This window comes from Schistocerca nitens, chromosome 1 (assembly GCF_023898315.1).
Source record: "Schistocerca nitens isolate TAMUIC-IGC-003100 chromosome 1, iqSchNite1.1, whole genome shotgun sequence".
NCBI lineage: Eukaryota > Metazoa > Arthropoda > Insecta > Orthoptera > Acrididae > Schistocerca > Schistocerca nitens.
This window is the reverse complement of record NC_064614.1, coordinates 866008984-866034138: the sequence shown is the minus strand read 5'-3', so window position 1 is coordinate 866034138 and position 25155 is coordinate 866008984. Positions and strand designations below refer to the sequence as shown.

At 40.3% G+C, this 25155-nt stretch overlaps 1 protein-coding gene across 5 annotated transcripts in view; it reads right to left on the bottom strand.

Moving 5' to 3' along the window:
• Positions 1–25155, bottom strand: part of LOC126263580 (nucleolar transcription factor 1-A-like) — a 205838-nt gene that overhangs the window by 55664 nt on the left and 125019 nt on the right. For all 5 annotated transcript variants that reach the window (XM_049960686.1, XM_049960676.1, XM_049960689.1 and 2 more), the window contains 2 exons: positions 15097–15191; positions 9192–9369 (listed from right to left, as the gene is read on the bottom strand). In XM_049960686.1, coding sequence (XP_049816643.1) covers positions 9192–9369; positions 15097–15191 — 273 coding nt within the window. The remainder of the gene's footprint in view (positions 1–9191; positions 9370–15096; positions 15192–25155) is intronic.

Below are 25155 nucleotides of genomic sequence, written 5' to 3'. Positions count from 1 at the left end.
CAGCACCAGTCCAATCGCAATGTGTGGTCTGGGACAATTGGCGTTTTTTGTGTGTGACTTTGCCTCACCTGTTGGAAGGATTGACATTGATGATTCGAAGGGTTATGTGGCTGTAATGTAATTGGATAGATAAAAAATCTACTCGCCAAGTGGCGACAGAACACACATATTAAAGAAGGTTATAATTAGGCAAGCTTTCTGAGCCAGTGGCTCCTTCTTCACACAGAAGAGTTGAAGGGGAAGGAAGAGGGGTGAAAGAAAAGGACTGGTGCAGTCTACGAAAAGGGGTAGACTTTGGAAAAGTCACCCACAGTCGCAGGTCAGGGGAGACTTACCCGCATGGGATGAGAAAGAAAGACTAATTGTTGGGGACTGCACCAGATTGAGATTTGAGAACCTGAGAGCTTAATGGTGGAAGGTGGGTAATATTCAAGACAGAGGTAACTGCTAAAACATTGTTTACAAGTTACTAAGGATGAAAAGCTAAGTGCTTTATATGCAGCAGAGATGGGATGGGGATGGAAAAAATAGACAGGTAAGAAAATGAAAGATGTAGAAAACTAAAACAGAGTGAAGAAAGGAGTAGTTACTGTGAAGAAATGGTGAGACAAAAGAAATTAATGTAAATTAAGGCCAGGTGGGCGGCAAGAGCCAAGGACATGTTGTGGCACTAGTTCCCAGCTGCAAAGTTATGAGAAACTGGTGTCTGGGTGAAGAATTAAGATGGTGCATGTTGTGGAACAGGCACTGAGGTCACGATTGTCATGTCGTAGAGCATGCTCTGCAACAGGATAATATGTTGTGCCAGTGTACACCCTCTGCCTATTTCCTTTGATCCTAACTGGATAACTTGGTGGTAGTCACAAAGACATAAAAGGACAAGCGGTGTTTACACAACAACTGGTATATGATGTGTCGTTTCACAGGTGGACCTCCCTTTGATAGTATATGTTTTACCAGGTACAGGGCTGGTATAGGTGGTAGTTGGAGGATGTATAGAGCAAGTCTTCCAGCAGGGATGACCACAGAGGTATGAGTCATAGGGTAGGGAGATCAGTGCAGAAGGAGCATAGGGTCTGACAAGAATATTGTTGAGATTGGGATTTTAGGTAGTCATGGCCTTGTTGAAGTAGCTGATTAATACATTCCAGACCAGGATAATACTCAGCAACCAGTGGTGTGCTCCAAAGTTGTTTTTTTGGAAGGATCAGCAGTACCAGGATTGGATGTGATGGCCCAGGAAATCTGAATTTGAACTAGGCTGGTGGGGTAATCACATGCAGTGATGGCTGAGGTGAGAACGGTGGTGTATTGTTGTAAATAGTATGCAGCCAAACAAATACATTCCCCTCGAATGTCAAGGCTGCCTGGGAGGGAACGTTTGACATGGAAAGAATGGAAACTGCCCAAATGTAAGTACTGCTGTTTGTTAGTAGGTCTGATGTGGACAGAAGTATGTAGTTGGCCTTCAGTGAGGACAAGATCAACATAAAGAAAAGTGACACGGGATTCAGAATAGGATCATATGAAATTTAATTGCGAGAAGCTATTCAGAGGTTCTATGGGTTTTAAGAGGTCAGCCTCACCATTAAAATTCCTGAAATCTCTGAATACCTTCTCCCAATACCAGCTGTTACGTAAACACTGTTCAGTCTTTTACATCAGCATGACTACCACCAAATTATCAATTAGGATGAATGAGCATACACAGATGGTGTATACTGGCAACACACAATATCCTGTTGCAGAGCATGCTCTACAACATGACAATTACAACCTCGGTGCCTGTTTCACCACAATGCCAACTGGATTCTTCCCCCAGACACCAGTTTCTCAGAACTCTGCAGGTGGGAACTACTGCTACAATATGTCCTTTGTTCTCATCTCCCAACTGCCCTTAATTTACATTAATTTCTTTTGTCTCAGCATTTCTTCACAGTAACTACCACTTTCTTCACTCCGCTTTAGTTTTCTACATCTTTCATTTTCTTACCTGGCTTTTTTTTTGCTGTCCACTTCCCACCTCTGTTACCTACAATGTGCTTAGCTTTTCACTCATATTAACACATACACAATGTTTTAGCAGTAATCTCTGTCTTGATATTACCCTGTCTTCCATCTTTAAGCACCCAGGTATTCAAATCTCATCTGGTGCAGCCCCCAACAATCAGTCTTTCCTTCTCATATCGTCTGGCAAGTCTCTCCTGACCCACAGTTCTGGATGACTTTTCCAAAATCTATCCCTTTTCCTAGATCTCTCCAGTCCTTTTCTTTCACCCCTCTTCCTTGGGACTTCAACACTTCTGCCTGAAGAAGGAGTCACTGGCTCCGAAAGCTTGCCAAATCATTTTATGTGTGTGTTCCGCCACCATTTGGTGAGCAGATTTTTTTATCTATCCAATTACAGTACATACTACGGCATGTACATGCATGCCTTGAGGCACACGGAAACCATTTTCAACACGTATTGTAACTATGACTGCATGGCACTGTGCTTACTATACCACAGTCTTTGTAACAATGTATGACAGAATAAATTGTCTCAAACATGGAAACAATGTGTTTCTGGACATAAGTTCATTAGACCTATTTTGTTCTGTAGCCTCCAATCAATCAATCCCCAGAGTTTGTACCTGGTGGAAAAACCACCCTGCAGACTTGTAGGGGCAGAGTAAGAAAGGAAAATCTGAAATATTTTCAGTCAACAGTTAACGACATGGGTTTTGATAGCACTACTAACAACTGAACCCTCTTCCAAAATGTTCTCTATACTCTAATTGTAGTAACTACAGAGTCATATAAAATTTTTAAGTACCAAACTTACGTTTAAGATGATACTACAACTGCACATGCATTGCTGAACGAAAATAGTAGTAAGAATATGTTGTTGTTTGTTGTTGTGGTCTTCAGTACTGAGACTGGTTTGATGCAGCTCTCCATGCTACTCTATCCTGTGCAAGCTTCTTCATCTCCCAGTAGTTACTGCAACCAACGTCCTTCTGAATCTGCTTAATGTATTCATCTCTTGGTCTCCCTCTACAATTTTTACCCTCCACGCTGCCCTCCAATGCTGAATTTGTGATCCTTTGATGCCTCAGAACATGTCCTACCAACCGGTCCCTTCTTCTCGTCAAGTTGTGCCACAAACTCCTCTTCTCCCCAATTCTATTCAATACCTCTTCATTAGTTATGTGACCTACCCATCTAATCTTCAGCATTCTTCTGCAGCACCACATTTCGAAAGCTTCTATTCTCTTCTTGTCCCAACTATTTATCGTCCATGTTTCACTTCCATACATGGTACACTCCATACAAATACTTGCAGAAACGACTTCCTGACACTTAAATCTATACTCAATGTTAACAAATTTCTCTTCTTCAGAAACGCTTTCCTTGCCATTGCCAGTGACATTTTATATCCTCTCTACTTCGACCATCATCAGTTATTTTGCTCCCCAAATAGCAAAACTCCTTTACTACTTTAAGTGTCTCATTTCCTAATCTAATTCCCTCAGCACCACCCGACTTAATTGGACTACATTCCATTATCCTCGTTTTGCTTTTGTTGATGTTCATCTTATACCCACCTTTCAAGACACTGTCCATTCCATTCAACTGCTCTTCCAAGTCCTTTGCTGTCTCTGACAGAATTACAATGTCATCGGCGAACCTGAAAGTTGTTATTTCTTCTCCATGGATTTTAATACCTACTCCGAATTTTTCTTTTGTTTCCATTACTGCTTGCTCAATACACAGATTGAATAACATCGGGGAGAGGCTACAACCCTGTCTCACTCCCTTCCCAACCACTGCTTCCCTTTCATGTCCCTCGACTCTTATAACTGCCATCTGGTTTCTGTACAAATTGTAAATAGCCTTTCGCTCCCTGTATTTTACCCCTGCCACCTTTAGAATTTGAAAGAGAGTATTCCAATCAACATTGTCAAAAGCTTTCTCTAAGTCTACAAATGCTAGAAATGTAGGTTTGCCTTCCCTTAATCTTTTTTCTAAGATAAGTCGTAGGGTCAGTATTGCCTCACGTGTTCCAATATTTTTACGAAATCCAAACTATCTTCCCCAAGGTTGGCTTCTACTAGTTTTTCCATTCGTCTGTAAAGAATTCGCGTTAGTATTTTGCAGCTGTGGCTTATTAAACTGATAGTTCGGTAATTTTCACATCTGTAAACACCTGCTTTCTTTGAGATTGGAATTATTATATTCTTCTTCAAGTCTGAGGGTATTTCGCCTGTCTCATACATCTTGCTCACCAGATGGTAGAGTTTTGTCAGGACTGGTCCTCCCAAGGCCGTCAGTAGTTCTAATGGAATGTTGTCTACTCCCGGGGCCTTGTTTCGACTCAGGTCTTTCAGTGCTCTGTCAAACTCTTCACACAGTATTATATCTCCCATTTCGTCTTCATCTACATTCTCTTCCATTTCCAGAATATTGTCCTCAAGTAGATCGCCCTTGTATAGACCCTGTATATACTCCTTCCACCTTTCTGCTTTCCCTTCTTTGCTTACAACTGGGTTTCCATCTGAGCTCTTGATATTCATACAAGTGGTTCTCTTTTCTCCAAAGGTCTCTCTAATTTCCCTGTAGGCAGTATCAATCTTACCCCTAGCGAGATAAGCCTCTACATCCTTACATTTGTCCTCTAGCCATCCCTGCTTAGCCATTTTGCACTTCCTGCCGATCTCATTTTTGAGATGTTTGTATTCCTTTTTGCCTGCTTCATTTACTACTGCATTTTTATATTTTCTCCTTTCATCAATTAAATTCAATATTTCTTCTGTTACCCAAGGATTTCTACTAGCCATCGTCTTTTTACCTGCTTGATCCTCTGCTGCCTTCACTGCTTCATCCCTCAGAGCTACCCATTCTTCTTCTACTGTATTTTTCCCGCTCATTTCTGTCAATTGTTCCCTTATGCTCTCCCTTAAACTCTGTACAACCTCTGGTTTTATCAGTTTGTCCAGGTCCCATCTCCTTAAATTCCCACCTTTTTGCAGTTTCTTCAGTTTTAATCTACAGCTCATAACCAATAGATTGTGGTCAGAGTCCACATCTGCCCCTGGAAATGTCTTACAATTTAATACCTGGTTCCTAAATCTCTGTCTTACCATTATATAATCTATCTGATACCTTCTAGTATTTCCAGGATTCTTCCATGTGTACAACCTTCTTTTATGATTCTTGAACCAAGTGTTAGCTATGATTAAGTTATGCTCTGTGCAAAATTCTACCAGAGGGCCTCCTCTTTCATTTCTTTCCCCCAATCCATATTCACCTACTATGTTTCCTTCTCTCCCTTTTCCTACTCTCGAATTCCAATCACCCATGACTATTAAATTTTCGTCTCCCTTCACTACCTGAATAATTTCTTTTATCTCATCATACATTTCATCAATTTCTTCATCATCTGCAGAGCTAGTTGGAATATAAACTTGTACTACTGTAGTAGGTGTGGGCTTTGTGTCTATCTTGGCCACAATAATGCGTTCACTATGCTGTTTGTAGTAGCTTACCCGCACTCCTATTTTTTTATTCATTATTAAACCTACTCCTGCATTACCCCTATTTGATTTTGTATTTATAACCCTGTATTCACCTGACCAAAAGTCTTGTTCCTCCTGCCACCGAACTTCACTAATTCCCACTATATCTAACTTTAACCTATCCATTTCCCTTTTTAAGTTTTCTAACCTACCTACCCCATTAAGGGATGTGACATTCCACGCTCCGGTCCGCAGAACGCCAGTTTTCTTTCTCCTGATAACGACATCCTCTTGAGTAGTCCCCGCCCGGAGATCCGAATGGGGGACTATTTTACCTCCGGAATATTTTACCCAAGAGGACGCCATCATCATTTAACCATACAGTACAGCTGCATGCCCTCAAGAAAAATTACGGCTGTAGTTTCCCCTTGCTTTCTGCCGTTCGCAGTACCAGCACAGCAAGGCCCTTTTGGTTAATGTTACAAGGCCAGATCAGTCAATCATCCAGACTGTTGCCCCTACAACTACTGAAAAGGCTGCTGCCCCTCTTCAGGAACCACATGTTTGTCTGGCCTCTCAACAGATACCCCTCCGTTGTGGTTGCACCTACGGTACGGCCATCTGTATCGCTGAGGCACACAAGCCTCCCCACCAATGTCAAGGTCCATGGTTTCTTGGGGGGAATATGTACATCACTTAATAACCAGCCAGTGTTCAACTGAAAATGGTTTCAGTGGCTCCAGAGCTGCATTCCAAAATGCTGTCCAGTTATCTCATTTCCAAACCCAATTCAACTCTCGGAATTTTTTTCCTCTTACTATTTCTTTGCCTTTGGTTAAGTTTGTTAATGTGCAAAATGCCGAGTTGTTTAAGTTTAGGACTCATTGTCAGCATAAAACTAAATCACATAGCAATTATTATAGTCACAGTATTTGTGCACAACATTGCTGTCAGTGAGCTGGATAAGGAGCCTGAATCAGATAACACTGTATTTTTTAAGAGAGCACCCTAAAAAGAAATTTCTGCACCTACAGAAAATACAGCTTATACAAGTCACAAGGCAATGTGAAGGCGGCACTTATTAACAATTCATTTATTCAAAAACAGTTAAAAATGAAATAAACTTATAAAGTGTCCGTTCAAAAACCTCATTATTTTTCACTTGCTGCAGTTCTTTAATTTCTTCTATCTTCTTTTAGTGCTAAGTCTCTTACTTCACATTCCATGAGCAGGCACTGTACTTTTATTCTATGTCTGTGCTGGAGGTACTTTTAATCTTCTTTAGTGAAATTGGTATTTCACATTGAGAAAATTTAATTTTTTTTATTTCTAAGATGTGAGTCTGACACCACACATTCTATAGCAGAAAACTGTGTTGTATGTTATATATTTTCCTGTAATTGAGGTTATTTTTAATTGAAAACACATAATGTATATCTGTCAGAGTGATCTTACACTATCATTCTTACCAGCTCAACATTAATATTCTCTCTTTCATCGTCATCACCACCAATGAGAGGAACAACATTTTCAATTGAAGTTACACCTGTCTCTTTGTTTACTAATGTTATGAATAAACTGCAACCTTCAATGTTACTTAAACTTGTATCAGAACAATAAATGAGTAAGAACATAATGGATTGTATTATAAACTACCTTTTATGCAGCAAGCTCTTCTTCAAAAATTTAATCTGAGAATAATAAAATGTATACAATCCAACATATATAACTTTGGGATGACGATTCGGATTGTCATCATAGGGAATATTTCTACAAGATGATGTCATGACAATGGTTGGAAATAGGAATAAATTGTGGCTTCAGGGTTGCAACTGCCTTCTGCCCACTTTTCATAACAATTGCCCTATGAAAATCACTGCCTCCACTATAATCCATTTCAACCTCAAAAAGTTTTGATACTGGTTTTGCTTGAGTTTACAGAGCACAGGTAATTACAGAGGGATGAAATAAGTGTGTCCTAAATTACATCTTGTGGTGAGTGAATGCTTTCTTGGTTCTTTACTTTATATTGTTACTAACAAACTCAGCAATGGTCTACAATTGCTAAATATGTATAGTAATTGGCTATGTGTTCTTATCTCCTTCTCTACCCCCATCTCTGTTCACCCCCCCCCCCTCTCTCTCTCTCTCTCTCTCTCTCTCTCTCTCGGAATGTGAGTCTTGTTTACCATTATTGCAAATGAAAACTTGATAAGGAATGAAAGTTCCTTAAAATCAATGGGTAAATTGCTTGGGATCATTGGCAAAGGTGGTTTGAGAGACCTCTCCAACTGTTTCAATGACAACATTTTGCATAGCATTGCAGATTTTCAGACAATTCATATTCTGTAGTAGTATTCTAATCATGTGTTGATAAGCTATAAAAAATGACTTCCTTGTTTCCTGTTATAACTGACTGTGAGGAAGACAATAAAACAGAAGATTTTGTGTACACAATTCTTGTTTAAATTGTGTATAAGAAGAAAGGATACATTAGAAACAATTTGTGTAATGGTTTAAATGTCCTGCTATCGTAGTTAAAACTGATTATGACAGACAAAACAAAAACACAGTTGTGCAGTACAGAGCATGTGAATATTTGAAGTAAATAGGTTAAGAACTTTTTGAGGTTTTTGGTAACAATGTTAAACAATGACTTGCCTTTATATAGTAGTGTAGACAACACAGTCAGATTTTCCCAGTCACAGTTTGTCCCTATGTTCAGTTAATTTAAGTCAACAGCACCTTCTTCCCACACCTTTTCTTTGTCGGTTGTGGTAACTTTATCAGTTTTGCTGTCTCCTATTGGGTCATTATATTGACCCAATATGATTTCAAGCAATAATTCTTTTTCAGCTTTGGAGAAGTCTGAAGAACACATCTTTTCCTTCTTATTTTCCTCAATCTTTACAACATGACACCTTTGAAAATAATAATGTGTGTCTATGATGTGCAATTAATACTTGCGGTCAAAGCGCATTGTGTCAATAGCTGATTCTAGTGGTGCTGCTAAGTGTGTTTTGTGCTAATGTAGATCCACACTGAACCTCATTCAATTGATCCAAGTTTAGTTTACACATCAGAATGGATTCCTGAACTGAGTTCACTTTGTGAACTAAGGTCAAAATTGTTCTGAAGTCAGCGACTCTTTACAATTACGCCTAAATGGAGTATTCCAAACTCAGGTATTTGATTGTCATAGGTGTCTGGCTGGAAATCAAGCATACCCAAATCTTTCCTACAACCTAAAGCTCAGATATCTCCTGATTAAATTCTTTGTGTGTCATCACATTAAACAGGATCTGAAACCAAGCCATTTTGAGACAATCACAATTTCCTAGTGACTGTGGCAAGATTTCCAGTATTGTTATGGAGAGTGACGGTCATGTTAGATGCAATGTATACTCTCTCAACAAGGAGCTATTTTGTAAGCCACTACGCTTAAGTTTGATTTCATTAAAATCATTTTTTCCAGAATTATTGTAACTATTTTTGGGGGCAAACCATACATAATCAAATAACACCATTAAATAATTTCCAGTTTTTTTATTCTTGAAACAATCAACTGCACAAAAGGTTTTCTCTTTAAATAAAAGTGTGAAGAAATAAACAGCTGAAAAGATATCAGTTACAAAAATACAGCAATTAAAAATAATATAATTTAGGAATACTGTCAAAATGAAGTTTACTTACATGTAATACTTGTTCTTTATATTTTTTCTTCTGATCATTTGTAAGACTCTTCCACATTCGAGAAACCTGTGACATGCGCTCTTTTGGTGGTACTTTCTTCATATCTGGGCTGACAAGCATCAAACGTGAAAATAAACTGTAACCAGACGTTGGCGGTTTCTCTGGTTTCCCGGCAATACTATATGGGAAATAAATAATAAGAGCATCTAATAAGCTGAATGAGAAAGAACAGGAATCAAAAGCATTCTGCATATATACGTCTCATCCAAATATCCCTATTAACCCCAAAGTCACATGAACACAATATAGAAACAAATAACTCATCAACACTAATATGCCTCAATAGTTTGTGTATGAAGGGAAGGGGGAATAAAAATAAACAAATAAAAAAACTAGATTTAATTTTTAAAAGCTATGTGTTTTCAAATTGTTTACAAAACAACATCATCCACTTCAAAAAACCTCTCCGTTACAACTAATACATCTGTTCCACTGTTTGAAACATTTTTTGCAGTCATCTTTAGAAATGGCTCACAGCTCCTCCCTCATTGTTTTCTTGACTTCATCAATGTTGTTAAATCAAGTCCTTTCATACCCCTTTTCATGTGTGAAAATAAGAAAAAGTTGCACGGAACCAGGTCAGGTTGGTTGGTTGGTTGGTTGGTTGGTTGGTTGGTTGGTGTGGGGAGTAAACGGGACACTACGTGGCCATCAATCCCTTTTTCCACATTCAAACAGGTCTCCCAAAAGGAGTCAGGGAAAGCAAAAGAAGAAAACGAAAGCAGCTAACAAAAGGGGAAAATGTACACTAAAATGAAAAAGTAGTGGAAGGCATTAAAATAATATAGCAGTTGGCCTGCATTGGCTGATAACAAATTTAAAAAGGATGAGTCAGTCACTCTGCAAAACACTAGAAGACAAAGCTAGAGGAACATAGATAGGGAAAAGACACACACCAAGGCAAACGAAAAGCAAAGAAAGGGTGAGAAAGAGTTAAAATGGAGGGAGGGTGGAGGCCTGGGAGAGAAGGTCAGATGCTCACCCTTACACTGTGTAATAAAAGCTCCCCTCACGAATAAAACAATATCAGCTGTTGAGGCACTGTCGTTCAACACTGTAGGCACGGTGCCGGGAAGGTTAAGAGTCTGCCACAGAGCAGCTAAAATTGGGCAGTCCAACAAGACGTGGATGACAGTCAAGAGGGAACCATAGTGACATGAGGTGCATCCTCACGACAGAGGATGTGACTATGAGACAGCCAAGTATGCAGAACCAGCAAAGGATAAAGGAGTCCCTGCGAGTGGCTTGCATGGATAACTGCCATACATTTGTTGTCTCCTTGACAACACATTGTTCATTTGGTGTATTGAGGGTGCGTCATTCAGTATCCAAAATCCTACAACTTTGCTGCATAAGACCGACTAGAGACAAGTCTCTGGTGGGCCGATCTCCGGAGTTGGTTGACCGGTAGCTTCTTTGACAAGTCTGTCAGCAAGTTCATTGCCGGGATCCAGACATCTCCTGGATTCCAAATGTAGGACACTGAAAGTCCACTGTTTATGGTGGCATAAAGAGACTCCTGGAGAGTCATTACCAAAGGGTGGTGAGGGAAGCACTGGTCGAGAGCTTGTAGGCTGCTAATGGATTCATTACAGATGAAATAGGACTCACCTGCACAGGAGCGAATATGCTCAAGAGTGTGAGAGACGGCTACCAAATCTGCCATGAAAACACTGCAGCCATCTGGTAAGGAGCGCTGTTCAGTATGACCAGCATGAGTGTAAGTGTAGCCAACATGACGATCTACTATAGAGCTATCGGTGTAGACTATTTCTGAGCCCTGGAACTCGCAGAGAATAAAGAAAAGCTGCCGGCAGAGGGCCTCAGGTGGTACTGAGACTTTTGGGCCTTGTGATAGGTCCAGACAAAGCTGAGGCTGAGGCATGCACCATGGAGGCATTCGTGAATGGACCCGAAGGACAGGTGGTAGAGGGAAAGTGTCGAGTGCAGTAAGAAGCAACTGGACATGGAGTGCACTTGGAATCCCCATCTGGGCCGCCGTTGCGAGAGACGGATTGATGTGCTAGGGAAGAGAAGATAGCAGTTTGGATGCTGATATAATTCGCAAGCAGATGCTGTCACCTAATCCGCAATGGAGAAACACCAGCTTCTACTAGGAGGCTGTTCACTGGACTGGTTCGGAAAGCTCCTGTCGCAAGCTGAACTCCGCAGTGGTGTATAGGGTCCAGCAGCTGCAACACTGGGGGTGATGCTGCGCAGTGGTGTATAGGGTCCAGCAGCTGCAACACTGAGGGTGATGCTGAACCACACACCAGGCTCCCATAGCCAAGACGGGACTGCACAAGGGATCTGTACAGGTGGTGCAGCAGTGCAGGGCGATCAGCACCCCAGTCGGTGTGGTTAATGCACCGAATAATATTAAGATGCCACCAGCACTTTCCCTTGAGGTGACGAAGATGGGGAAGCCAAGTTAAGCGAGTATCAAAAACTAGTCCTAAAAAGCGGTAAGTCTCCACTACATTCAATAGTTGGTCATCGAGGTAAAGTTCCAGATGGGGGTGGAAAGTATGACAATGACAGAAGTGCATGATGCAAGTCTTGGTGGCTGAAAACTGAAAGACGTGAGTGAAAGCTCACAACTGTGCCTTTCGTGTGGCTCCCTGCAGTCGACATTTAGCCACATCAATAGAAGATGAATAGAAGGAAATACAAAAATCATCAGCATATACGAAGGGAGATACTGAGGACACCACTGCTAGTGTGAGTCCATTAACGGCAATTAAAAAGAGTGGGATGCTCAGGACGGAGCTCTTTAGGACCCCATTCTCTTGGATGTGGGGTGAACTGTATGAACCACTGACTCAAACTCTGAAAGTGGAGAGCGACAAAAAGTCTGAACAAAAATTGGGAGGGGGCACTGGAGACACCACTTGTGCAGAGCAGCGAGGATGTGGTGTCACCATGTGGCATCGTAGGCTTTCGTCATGTCAAAAAAGACAGCGATGAGGTGTTGACACCAGGAAAAGGCCGTTCGGATGACAGACTCCAGATAGACCAAGTTGTCAATGATGGAGTGACCTCATCGAAAACCGCCCTGGGATGGGGCCAGAAGACCTTGAGACTCAACGAGCCAACACAACCACTGGCTCACCATACGTTTGAGCGCCTTGCACAAAACTTGGTGAGGATGACAGCTATCCACTTCCAGGGGGTTCTTACCAGGCTTTAACACTGGGACAATTACACTTTCCCACCACTGCAACGGGAATTCGCCATCGCTCCAGATGCGGTTGAAGATGGCAAAAAGGTGGCACTGATAATCCACTGAAAGATGTTTAATCCTTTGGGAATGGATGTGGTCTGGTCCAGGGGTTCTATCAGGACACTCATCAGGCATATTGGGAAATTCCCACTCACTGAAGGGAGCATTATACGGCTCAGGGTGGCGGGGAGCAAAATACAGGTGTTCTCGTTGCATCCGATCCGCTATTTTAGGAGATGAAAGGTGGGACAGTAATTCTCAGACACAGAGGTGCAAACATAATGTTTGACAAGATGCTCTGCAATGACGTCTGGATCGGCAAATACAGCTCCATCTATGGAAATTCAAGGCATACCTGCAGAGCTCTGATATCCATAAAGGCGTCTGAGCTTGGTCCAAACCTGGGAAGGAGAGGTTCATGTTTCAATGGTGGAGATGTATCGTTCCCAACACTAATGCTTCTGTTTTTTGATGAGCTGATGGAGCCGGGTGCGGAGTCATCTGTAGGCAATGAGGTGCTCCACGCACAGATGGCTTATGATGTTAGAGGGACAGTTTCTAATGATTGTAATGATTTAACGATTTCCCGCGACCACCAAGGCTATGTCTTCCACCAGGGGCAACCTGAGGAACATGGTATTGCCGATTCAGCTGCGGCAATAATGGCAGTAGAGATGGACTGGATCACCTCATCAATGGTGCCATGCAACAGAGGTTCAACAGTGGTAGTGGAGGTGGAAGCGTCCCAGTCAACCTTGGTAAGAGCCCATCTGGTCAAGCGTCCAGGTGAGTGATGCTGGGAGAGGAACAGGAAGAGTGGAAAGTGATCATATCACACAAGTTGCTGTGAGTATGGATACACGGAAGAAGGCCAGGACTGCAAACTGAGCAATCAATGGCCAAGTATGTGACATGTGCCACATTGAAATCAGTGGGGGCACCTGTATTTAGGAAGCAAAGTCGAGTTGGGTTAGTAGATCCTCCACATCTTTACAATGGCCAGTAACCTTCATTTCACGCAACAAAGGGTTATGGGCATTAAAAATCACCCAGAAGTAGAAAAGGTGGAGATATCCCAGAAATTAGTGCAACCAATACATGACGCAGCACTTCACCACTTGGAGGAAGGTAGATGATACAGATGGTAATTTCTTACGTTTCCCTCCCCCTGACAGCCACAGCCTCTATAGTTGTTTGAAGAGGCAAAGGTTTGCTATAGACAGAGGTAAGGACATAAATACAGACTCCGCATGACATTCTGTTACAGTCAGTATGGTTTTTATAGTACCTGCGATAGCCATGTAGGGCGGGAGTCCGCATTGCGGGGAAACCAGGTTTCCTGAAGGGCAGTGCGAAGGGCAGATGTAGTGCTTAAAAGTTGGCATAACTCAGACAGGCGGGAAAAAAAGTACCGCAGTTCCACTCGAGGATTACGCTGTCAGTTTTCTGAGAAGGCATGAAGGGACCGAGGAGGCAGTTTACGCCTCAGGGTCACCTCCTGCCAGTGGTTGGGTGCTAGTATCCAGGACCATTGCATCTGAAGTGTTGGCAAGATCTAGGTCCTTAAGAGACACTAGACTCTCCACCTCGTCCTCAAATGCGGAACTATTAGGGAGTGGTAGTGTGGGGGTCAGCAGAGTCTCAAGTTTCTGAACAGTCTTCTTCTTGGACTGTTTGCCCTCTTGCCGCTCTTTAGGGGCTTGCACGGAGGGCTTCTGGGAAGGAGCTTCAGGTACAGATAAAGACCATGAATACCACTGATCAGCAGCCAGTAGTTCCTTCAGCCACTGGCTGGTGTTTGCTTTAGCACTTGAGGAGAGTTTGAAACGGAGATTCCCAAGGAATCCCTTCCATGCGAGAGGAGTCAGAGGAGGCTGTTGCTTCTCTGGCTGGGAGGGAGGGGAGTAATGTCCCTGTCATCGATGGGGTCAGTGCTCCCAAAGGGGAAGCTTTGAGAGCAACAGAAGAAGATGTGCCCCCAACCACCAGGAGGGGGGATGGAAACGGGTGGCCCTGAGAGCCCACTGTAGAAGGTTTAAATAAGGAGACATTTGTCACTAATAAGGGTGACGTCATCATGGGATGGTAACTCAGAGCACACAATCTCAGTCTGTTCTTCAATGAAATGTTTTCTTAGCTGACATGAAAATATGTGATGGCTTCTTCTGTGAGCGTTTTGCATCCTGAAATACATGCTCTGCATCATGTTCAAGGGACACGGATCATCAACAGTAAGAGATGCCTATGGCCTGAGCAGAGCCCTGTCACTCAGCACTGGAGTTCTCACATAGCATTACAACAATATCAGACAGAAATTATGCAACCAACACAATGAAATACTGTTTCAACCAGTAATACTTCAGTACTGAGAAAGCAGTCATTTGGACCATGAGGATACCATTTGTTACAAAAATTTGTTACAACTGGCTAAGTATTAGGATTAAGGTCATCATTTCCCATGTGGTAACTCACTAACCAACATTGCTTTGGTTTATTTAGTGGACCCATTTGTATATCCAAAATGAATGGGAACACAACTATGTTGAACAATAAGCAAATGTGAAAAAAAGTTCTTATTCTGTAGCAATATGACTATTATTGGTCAGTAGGTACTAGGCTTACCGTTCTTTCAATGCAGTCTCTTCCTTTGTAAGCACAGATTTTATAGGTGGTGGAACAAATTCAGGATTTTCAGCAGCATAAGCTCTTATTTCTTCCTACAAAAACAAAGAAACGTTCCTTAACTTACTATGTATACAACAGCAACACTTACATATTGAAGGGGAAGAAAGGATACTATAATGAACAATTATTAATGGAGCCAGTTGTACTGCACTGTGAAGCTCAAAATAGAGAGAGTAAAACTCCATCCATCACCTATATACATATTCCATTTACAAAGGGTAACTAAAATCTCAAGCTTCCCCTTCTCAACTTCTGCCTATCGACTAATCAATTACAAACTTCTTTTTCTAATGTTTCTTCTTGATTTAGAACAGACCATTGTGTATTTGAAGCAGTCAGGCAACATGATTCCATTATATGTAGATGGGTTAGATTAACCATGGTATCAACAATGAGTCTATTGACTGCACACAGCTCATTGCATGCCTCTTGCACCTCTGCAGAAGAGACATTTAAACCAGACTCCATGAGCAACTGTTATAGAGGGCTTGTCATATGCCGCAAGGTGGTGCTACACACAGCACCAGAGGATGCTGCATTCACATAACCTCACCGACTGTAGTTGTGACTGGATTGAGTGACCCTTTAAGCCCCCGCACTCAGAGCTCCATCACAAATTATCCTCAGACTACTCTCAGATGAAGCTGAGCTTACACAAGACACTGTAGTGATACTTTACAAACCTAGCACAATGCTACTGCCATGCTGACTGCTAGTGAATATTTTTGTCCAGTACTAGTGGAGCAGAGAAGGACTACAGAGAAACACAAGGATACAAAGTTATGTATGCTCAATAACGCACATACAGGGAAAAACAAAAAGGTGTGGCCAAACTTTCAGGAACATTCCTCACACATTGTGAAATAAAATGTGTTATATGGACATGGGTTCTGAACTGCTTCATTTTTATGTTAGAGCTCATTTTTTTACTCCTCTAGTCAACCATGTAGGAAAGGAAAGCTTGCTACTTACCATAAAGAAGACATGTTAAGTTGCATAATTAAAAGACACTTACACAAAGCTCTCAGCCACAGCCTTCATCAGCAAAAGAAAGACATACGTCATTCATACACACAAGTAAGCACACTGCATGCACACGTGACCACCAGCTATAGTATCTCTGGGTGGAACGCAACTATCAAATGAGATGCAAGCAGCAGTCTGGAGGGGGTGGGGAAGGGGAAGGGATAGTAGTGTACGGGTGGGGAAAGAGATGAAAGCTATCTGGTAGAGTGTGCAGAGACTAGAATGCAAAAAGGCATAGCATCAGGAGATTGTGGAGCAGGGAGGTGGGGGGAAAAAGGAGTGCAAAATGAAAAGATCAGGGAATGACAAGCAGGTGCATTGGCAGAGGGTGACAAATATACAGGGTGGGAGACAAGAATGGGGAGGAGATGATAGGACAGAGAGATTGGAAACTGTTGGGTGGAAGGTGTGGGGATGATATGTTACCGCAGGTTGAGCCCAGGATAATAATGGGAGTGGGGAATGTACTGTAAGGATACTCCCATCTGCACAAAGTTTGGAAATGTTGGTGGTGAATGGACGGATCCAAATGGCTCGGGTAGTGAAGCTCACATTAAACATGGAAAGCATACACAAACAGAACCTACGAGCAGGATATGAAACTTTTCTTTCATGAAATGTTCAAAATATCCTCATGCTTGCATTTGGTTAAAATGCATAGAAAGTTGTGATTCCTCGGTTCACCACCAGTGTTTCTTGTTCCAATGAAATGAAGGTAATGCTGATTTGTGACTCACTTCACTGTTTGTGTTGACATGCGACTAACCTCATTGTTCTACCATCATTGAGCATTAGCATCAACTGTTTAGTGCTCATCAACAACTGTGCTATATTTAGCATCCACTGTCTTGTGTTCGTCGGGGATCTATTTTCTGGTACAATGCAACAGAAGTGTACTAACATGCAGAGTTCACAGATGCCTATTTGCTGTTTGCATTAACAGGTGATAATTACTGTGGCATTTAATATTTGTACCAGGAGACATTTCCAGAATGACTGCACCCTGTCTGAAGCAAATGATCGTCATCACAGGGGCATGGTATGTTTAACCCTATTACTCAGGCCACCTGAACCAGAGGAGGAAATTCTTCGTGCAAATGATGACAACCCTAGTATCAGAATAAGACAATCAGTTGCAGGAAATGATGTTGACCACATGTCTGACTGGAGAGTGCTACTTGAGAACCTCCTGTATCCCTAGCACGTAAAGTGTGTGCAGGCACTGTCAGCAGCTGATTTTCTTGTACAGGTACACTTCTATAAATTGTTCATTCAACAATGTGTCAACCCTCACTTTGGGGCAAATGTGCTGTTATAGATGAGCCTTCATTTCAGTGTGATCAGACTGTAAATATTCAAAATTAATGAGTGTGGACTGTGACAAATCCTCATGAAAAGTGTGCCATTAAATCACTAACAAACAGTTTCTGTCTATGCTTGGGCTGGAATTGTTGGTGACTGTTTGTTAGTGCCTGAAGTTCTTCCACACGGACTCAAAAGAGAATACCTGTTCCACTAGAAGATATGCACAATGGAGCTGCTCCTTATTTCAGCATTAATGCTTGTAGGCTTATCAGAATCAGAATTTTATTGTCTCATAACACACAAATTAAATCATTGATTTAGTGTACAGGAGACTCGTCAAGCTTATAACTATAATAGATCATATAACATGAAATACAACATTTACTAGAACTATAAAATATCTCAATATATATACCATTAATTTTTATCCTTCTCAAATGGTCAAATCATCGTTAAAAAATTTTATCAATTGTGTAATAGCATTTTTTGTACCAGAGTGCTATACAATTTTCCTTTTACTAAGCCAGTTACAATCTTTTGAAACTTTGTCTTTTTTAACTTATTGTCTATTTTCATCCACACATACAGGTATTGTAGGGTCTGCAAGAAAAGACTGAGTGTATGTGTAGGAAGCAAGAAACTTTCTTTGTTTCTAGTTTAATATCCATGCCAGAAGTTATTTGGAGCAAACAATTCTGGGTTATTATTTGTCAAAAGAATCATTTCCTATAAATACAGTATGCACCCATGTGGGATTGTTAGATCCCCCATTGGGCGCCTCCCCAGGTGGCGGATAGGGGAAAGCCATATAGGTGGTACTGGTGGCATGAAATACACAGGGCGGGCCAAATACTAACACAAGCCTAAATCCATTGGTGTCTGTTCTGGCATCCAGTGGCTAGTGGTCAGCATCTGTTCACTTACATCTACATCTACATTTATACTCCGCAAGCCACCCAACGGTGTGTGGCGGAGGGCACTTTACGTGCCACTGTCATTACCTCCCTTTGCTGTTCCAGTCGCGTATGGTTCGCGGGAAGAACGACTGCCGGAAAGCCTCCGTGCAAGCTCGAATCTCTCTAATTTTACATTCGTGATCTCCTCGGGAGGTAGAAGTACGGGGAAGCAATATATTCGATACCTCATCCAGAAGCGCACCCTCTCGAAACCTGGACAGCAAGCTACACCGCGATGCAGAGTGCCTCTCTTGCAGAGTCTGCCCTTGAGTTTGCTAAACATCTCCGTAACGGCATCACACTTACCAAATAACCCTGTGACGAAACGAACCGCACTTCTTTGGATCTTCTCTATCTCCTCTGTCAACATGACCTGGTACGGATCCCACACTGATGAGCAACACTCAAGTATAGGTCGAACGAGTGTTGTGTAAGCCACCTCCTTTGTTGACGAGTGGACTACATTTTCTAAGGACTCTCCCAATGAATCTCAAACTGGCATCTACCTTACAAGCAATTAATTTTATATGATCATTCCACCTCAAATCATTCCGTACGCACACTCCCAGATATTTTACAGACGTAACTGCTCCCAGTGTTTGTTCCGCTATCATATAATCATACAATAAAGGATCTGCACCTATTTGGTGCAGCTGCTACAGATACATCTTGATCTCAACAATCAAGTCTTTAACAACTCTGACCTCCAACACAGCTCACCAGAACTACTTTCAACTTGAAAAAAATCATGATGGAACAACCAGAAAGATACCCACTACCCCAGGCCCCAGCGAATTTACTGGATTTTCCTGATCATCGGATTCTGGGGGACCAGGAATGTAATGAAACAGAGAAGAGATGGAGCTTCTCAAAACCTCTTAACTAACATTTTATTGGCACACTCAACACCAATAGACTGGTTAAGATAGGCACACTTAAACAGCTTACTGATGCACTAGAAAAATTTCACATCAAAATCCTCACAATACAAGAGCCGCATTTTTCTGACAAGAACCATTTCAACACAGAAAACTACAGGACATACAAAGGAAACCTGCTGTCAGGCAGGGAACACCAAAAATGTTTGGCACAGGATTTGCAGCACATAAAGCTGTCATACACAACATCACAGATTTCAGTTCAGTATCAGAAAGAATCTCCACAATAACCTTCAAATCAGGAAACAAAAGGTACACAATCATCAATGCACATGCACCTACAAAAGATCACAACAGGAAGAGACCACAAGAAGTTGGAGACTTCTGGGGAAACATGGAAGAAATGACAAACAAAATACCAGAAAGACAAGTCAAAATTGTACTAGGCGTTTCAATGCACAACTACGCAAATAGAAGAAGTGCAAGGAAATCACAGGCCCACATACAGCACACAAATGCACGAACAAGAATGGGGGGGGGGGGGGGGGGGGGCGGCGGCATTTCATAAAGTACTGTCAAAATTTTAAGTTAAAAGTTATGTCGACAGAATTTCAGAAACCAAGAAGAAAACACACAATGTGAAAATGCCCAAAAACATATGGGGAGAATTCCAAATAGGCCATATAGCTATAACAAGTAAAAATACAAGTGAAATTCTAAATGTGAGAACTTGCAAAGGATTCCTTGAGTCCGACCATCACTTGCTACAAGTAAAAAATTCCAAGGAATAGAAAGACAACACAGAACAAAATTATAAGACCGGATACAGAATATGTAAAGATAAACAAAGACAAAATTATTGACGAAATTAATCAGAATTCAACAGAGAATTGGTCAGACCTGGTGAAGACAATTCAGAAGGCAATGCGTTGAGTGTCAGTCCCCCAGGAAACATAAACATAGATGGTGAAATGCAACTTGGGTTCAGGCAGTTGAACGAAGAGTTATGGCATGAAAGAAGTTTAGCAGGAACAGAACAACAGAAACATGGCAGGATTTCCTGAAGTCCAAAAACAATCCCCGAAACATATTAGAGCAGTTAAAAGGGAATACGACAAAACTAGACTAAATGAAATCAAGGAAGACTTCAAGAAACATAATACGAGAAATTTCTACAGAATATTCAGGGAAAATATAACGGGTTATGAGCCTCCAAATATCTGCTTCAGAAGAACAAATGGATCTCTAGAAACAAACACTAAAGAAAATTGCAAAATTCTTAAAGGATTCTTTGATAAACTCCTCAACTGTGAGAAGCCCAAAGAAAAATTACACTTCACAAAAACACTACCAAATCCAACTTGAAACCGCCTGCAATCACAGAAGTAGAGGAGGTTATAAAACAACTACAGAACAACAGAGCCTCAGGGGAAGATCGCATTATGGTCGAGATGTGGAAACTCACAGAATAAAATTTTAAAACAAGAATTAACAAAATTCTCTTGGAAAAATGAAACACACAGAAAATTCCACAGGAATGGAAATGCGCACTGATTCAATCACTCCACAAAAAGGTAGACGAAGCAGACCCTAATAATTACAGAGGGATCTCATTATTACTGGTCACTTACAAAATTCTGTCCAAGGGGTTACTGAACAGACTGGAACCACAAGTGACTACGAAGGTAGGTAAATACCTGGCAGGATTCAGAAAGGGAAGATTCCATATTGAACAAATTTGGAACCTGTGAACACTCTTGAAGGTCAGACAGGAGAACAGCACAAGGCATATCACTCCACTGACAGGCAGACTATCTTTGACACACTAGAAGAATATGGATTAGACAGAAAAACTAGAGCACTGATAGAACAGACACTCACAGACACTATATCCAAAATAAAATTTATGGTAGAGATCTCAGAGCCATTTGAGGTACATACAGGGGTCAGACAAGGAGGTGGTCTCTCATCACTTCTATTCAACACAGTCCTGGACAAAATTATCAACCAGTGGGAAGAAAAAGTGAAAGAAATTCAATTAGGAAAAACACATGCAAACAAGACAATCATAAAATGCCTAGCATTTGTAGATGACTTGGCAATACTCAGCAACAACAGAGAAGAAGCGCAAGAAACCCTGGAATATTTACATGAACCCTCTGCTAAAACGGGGTTACAGATATCATACGAGAAAACACTGTATGTGGAAAGAAAGTACAACAATACACAAGTCATGCACGCAATACAGATTGGTTAACTGAGTGGAAAAATTCAAGTACCTTGGAGAATACATACAAATAGGAGGATCCAACAAGGCATCAAATACAGAATGAACATAAAAACTTCAGGAAGCGTACAAACTCACATGGACAAACTACAATAAAGGCAATAAAGGAAGCATCTCAAGACAGACGAAACTCAGGAACTACAATACAATTGTACTACCAGAAACCCTTTATGCATCAGAAATGACCACAATTGGGGCATCAGGCATAACAGAGACAGAAAAGATGGAACGTAAAATCCTTCAAAAAATTTTTGGAGCAGTACATAGAGATGGTATATGGATGAAAAGACCAACCAAAGAACTATACGAACACACAGACATAACCAGAAAATGTCAATTAACATTCTTTGGACACATACACAGAATGAACAACACCAGACTCACAAAGAGGATGTTTGATGTAGTCAACAGCTCAATCAAAAAATCCAACTGGTTTCATGAAATAGAAGAAGACCTAAAATATGTAGAAATCAATAAAGATGTGATAGATGAAAGAAAGAAATTCAGAAACAAAATTATGAATACAAAATTTGAAGTAAAAGAAAGGAAGTGACCAGGGAAAATATGGACAGAACCAAGGAAATGCGAACAAAGTCAAAGAATGAAGAGGTTTTGGGAAGAGAAAAGGAAGAAGAAAACACAAAAAAAGAGGAAAATTGAATATTCATGTAACATTCAACTTTAATCACTGCCTTAAGAGCAAAAATGTATAATAATAATAATAATAATAATAATAATAAAAATAAATACGGTGAGGGAACACTTTGCATGTTTAGGCTGACAAGATTCTCTTGACTTTGCACTATACACGTTCCTCATAATTTTTTTCTGTAAAGTTAATATTCTTGTCAAATTGCTAGTGTTTCCTCAAAAGACAATACCATATCTCATTATTGCCTCAAAGTAGCTAAGGTACACTACTTTTTTCGTGTCTATGGCAGTGACATTGGCTAAGATTGACATAGCTTAGGCCAGGTTCTTCAGCTTATTTTTTAAATATTCTATATGTGAGAACCATGACAGATTTCTGTCCAACTGCATTCCTTAGAATTTAACACATTCTGCTTTGTGTAGTTCCAGACTTCCATGTATAATTTGAATATCATTAATTTTAGACTGTTTTGTCTTAAACAGCATAAGCTGTGTTTTCGAAATATTTTGTTATAGGCCTTTTATGTGTAACCACACATGTAGATTTTCTAGAGTTTTCATGGCATTTTCGGGAATTTCTTCTGCATTTTTATTTTATGTCTATGGGTAAGCCATTTATGTAATAAAGAAAAAAGTATTGGGCCTAGAATTGATCCTTGTGATACCCCTTGTGCGATAGTTCTCCATTTCAAGGAGTATTTTCCTTTGTCTGATGTTATGACTACCCTTTGCTGTCTCTATGTCAAATATGACTTACACTACTGTAAGGCACTGCACATAACTCTGTATTTTTGCATTTTATATAATAACAGTGAGCTGTTCAAACAGTCGATGCTTTGGATAAGTCACAGAGATCCCTGCAGCTTTTTGTGATTTATCTAAGATGGAACTAACTTTATTTATGAATTCATTATTAGAATAAATTGTCATTTTGTGTTTTTGGAAACCAAATTTTTGAGATTATATTGAATTTGTGACATAAATTTTGAATCTGGATTGCAAATAATTATTTCAAATATTTTAGAAAACACAGGATGTAGGGAAATTGGATGATACTTCCCCACATCTTCTATAGAGCCCTTCTTAAATGATGATTTCACTTCCGTATACTTTGTAACATCTGAAAAGTGGCCTTCTTCAAGTGATTGGTTAATTATTTCAGAGAATGGGTCTGCCATTGTATTGGAAGCTGCTTTGATGTCTTTAGCAGGTATTTCATCCCATACCACAGAATTTTTATTTTTTAGGTTTAATTTAGTTTTTTCATCTACATCAACACCAGATTTTGCTACACTTATAAAAATTTTATAAAAGTTTTCTGATATTTGAGCAGGATTTGCAGGTATTTTGTCTTGTATCTTTATTTTAGAAATATCCTGGTGGCTAGGGTTTATTCCAAGTTCAGATTTGATAACTGTCCATACTGTCTTAGATTTATTTCTGTGCTTTCTGATAAATTTAGTATTTGCCATTTCCTTTGCTGCTTTTACAACCTTATTAAATGTTATTATATGATTTAACATAGTTAATGAACTCGCGACTGTTATTGGATTTCAGCTCAACATGTAGCTGTCTCTTTCTATTACTAGACATTATTATGGCAGGAATAATCCATTTTAGTTTATTACATGTCTTTCTGTGACAGACTATAGGTGGAAAACTTTCACTGAAACATGTAAAAAGCTGTTTAAAATCTTATTAAAATTTTCTGAACATGAGCTTTCATGTTGTAATGACCAATTTGCCTTGCTCAATCTGCAACAGAGCAAGTGCATGTTTTCTTCACTGAACTGTCTCTTCAGGAAACATCTTCTTCCATTTTCTTTATTTATTATTAGTAATTCAATAGACAAATCAGAATGATCTGAGAACCCAGGTCTAAAGAGAATTTGGCAGTGTCATTAAATGTATAATTTGTTAAAATATTGTCTGTACAAGTCGCAGTTCACTCATTTAGTCTAGTGAAATCAGTGAAATTTAGTCTAAGGCCAATAAACTTAGTTGACAAGCTCGGTTCACTTGCCTTATCTATGTTAGAATCAGCAGAAATTACAGTTTTTTCCTCTTTTCTTTTCTGAGTTTATGTAGAAGACACTGGAATTTCTCTAAAAATAATTTAGTCACATCACTACCTGGAATCCTATATATTGAGACAATATTATTATGTTGTTCCAGCTCTACACAGCAAGTTTCAAATGTAAGTTCTTTGTTCAGAAAATTAAAATCGTGTCTTTATTCAAATGAGTTGTTAACCAGTATACAGGAGTCACCATGGATTCTGTTTTTCCCACAAAAACTGTTAGCTACTGTAAAGTTCTAAATAACAGATTGCATGACATGTGGGTAGGTAGGGTGAACCAACTAATTGCACTTTCCAAGCAAAATATGACAGGATCAGCGACACTAACAGCAGTTCAATCGTACTCGGCTTCCAATATTTTTGGCATGGGTACATTCGATTTGTTTGGTTTAGATGTTTGGGACAATGTCCACGTTATTAATAGACAATTGTGTGAAAAATATGCACATTTATTCAAGTGCATGTTGAGATATGCAAGAAATTTTCCAAGTGCCCATTATGCTAAAAGAAAATGCTCAACAAAAGTTTTACTGTGCACGTCCGGTACCTCACACTAGTTGTGATGAAACTGCTTCTGAACTCAACAGATTGGAACGAGCTGGTGTCTTGAAATCTATTCCTTCCAGTCGATGGGCATCTCCTCTGGTTATCACCAGAAAATCAAATGTGGACATCAGACTATGTGCTGACTTTAAATCAACAGTTAGTGTTCAGATGGTTATTACTTTTTTCCCACTTTTACATATTAAGGAGCTTATTTATCATATTGCAGTCAGACAATTCTTTTTAAAAACTGATTTAGCAAATGCTTAC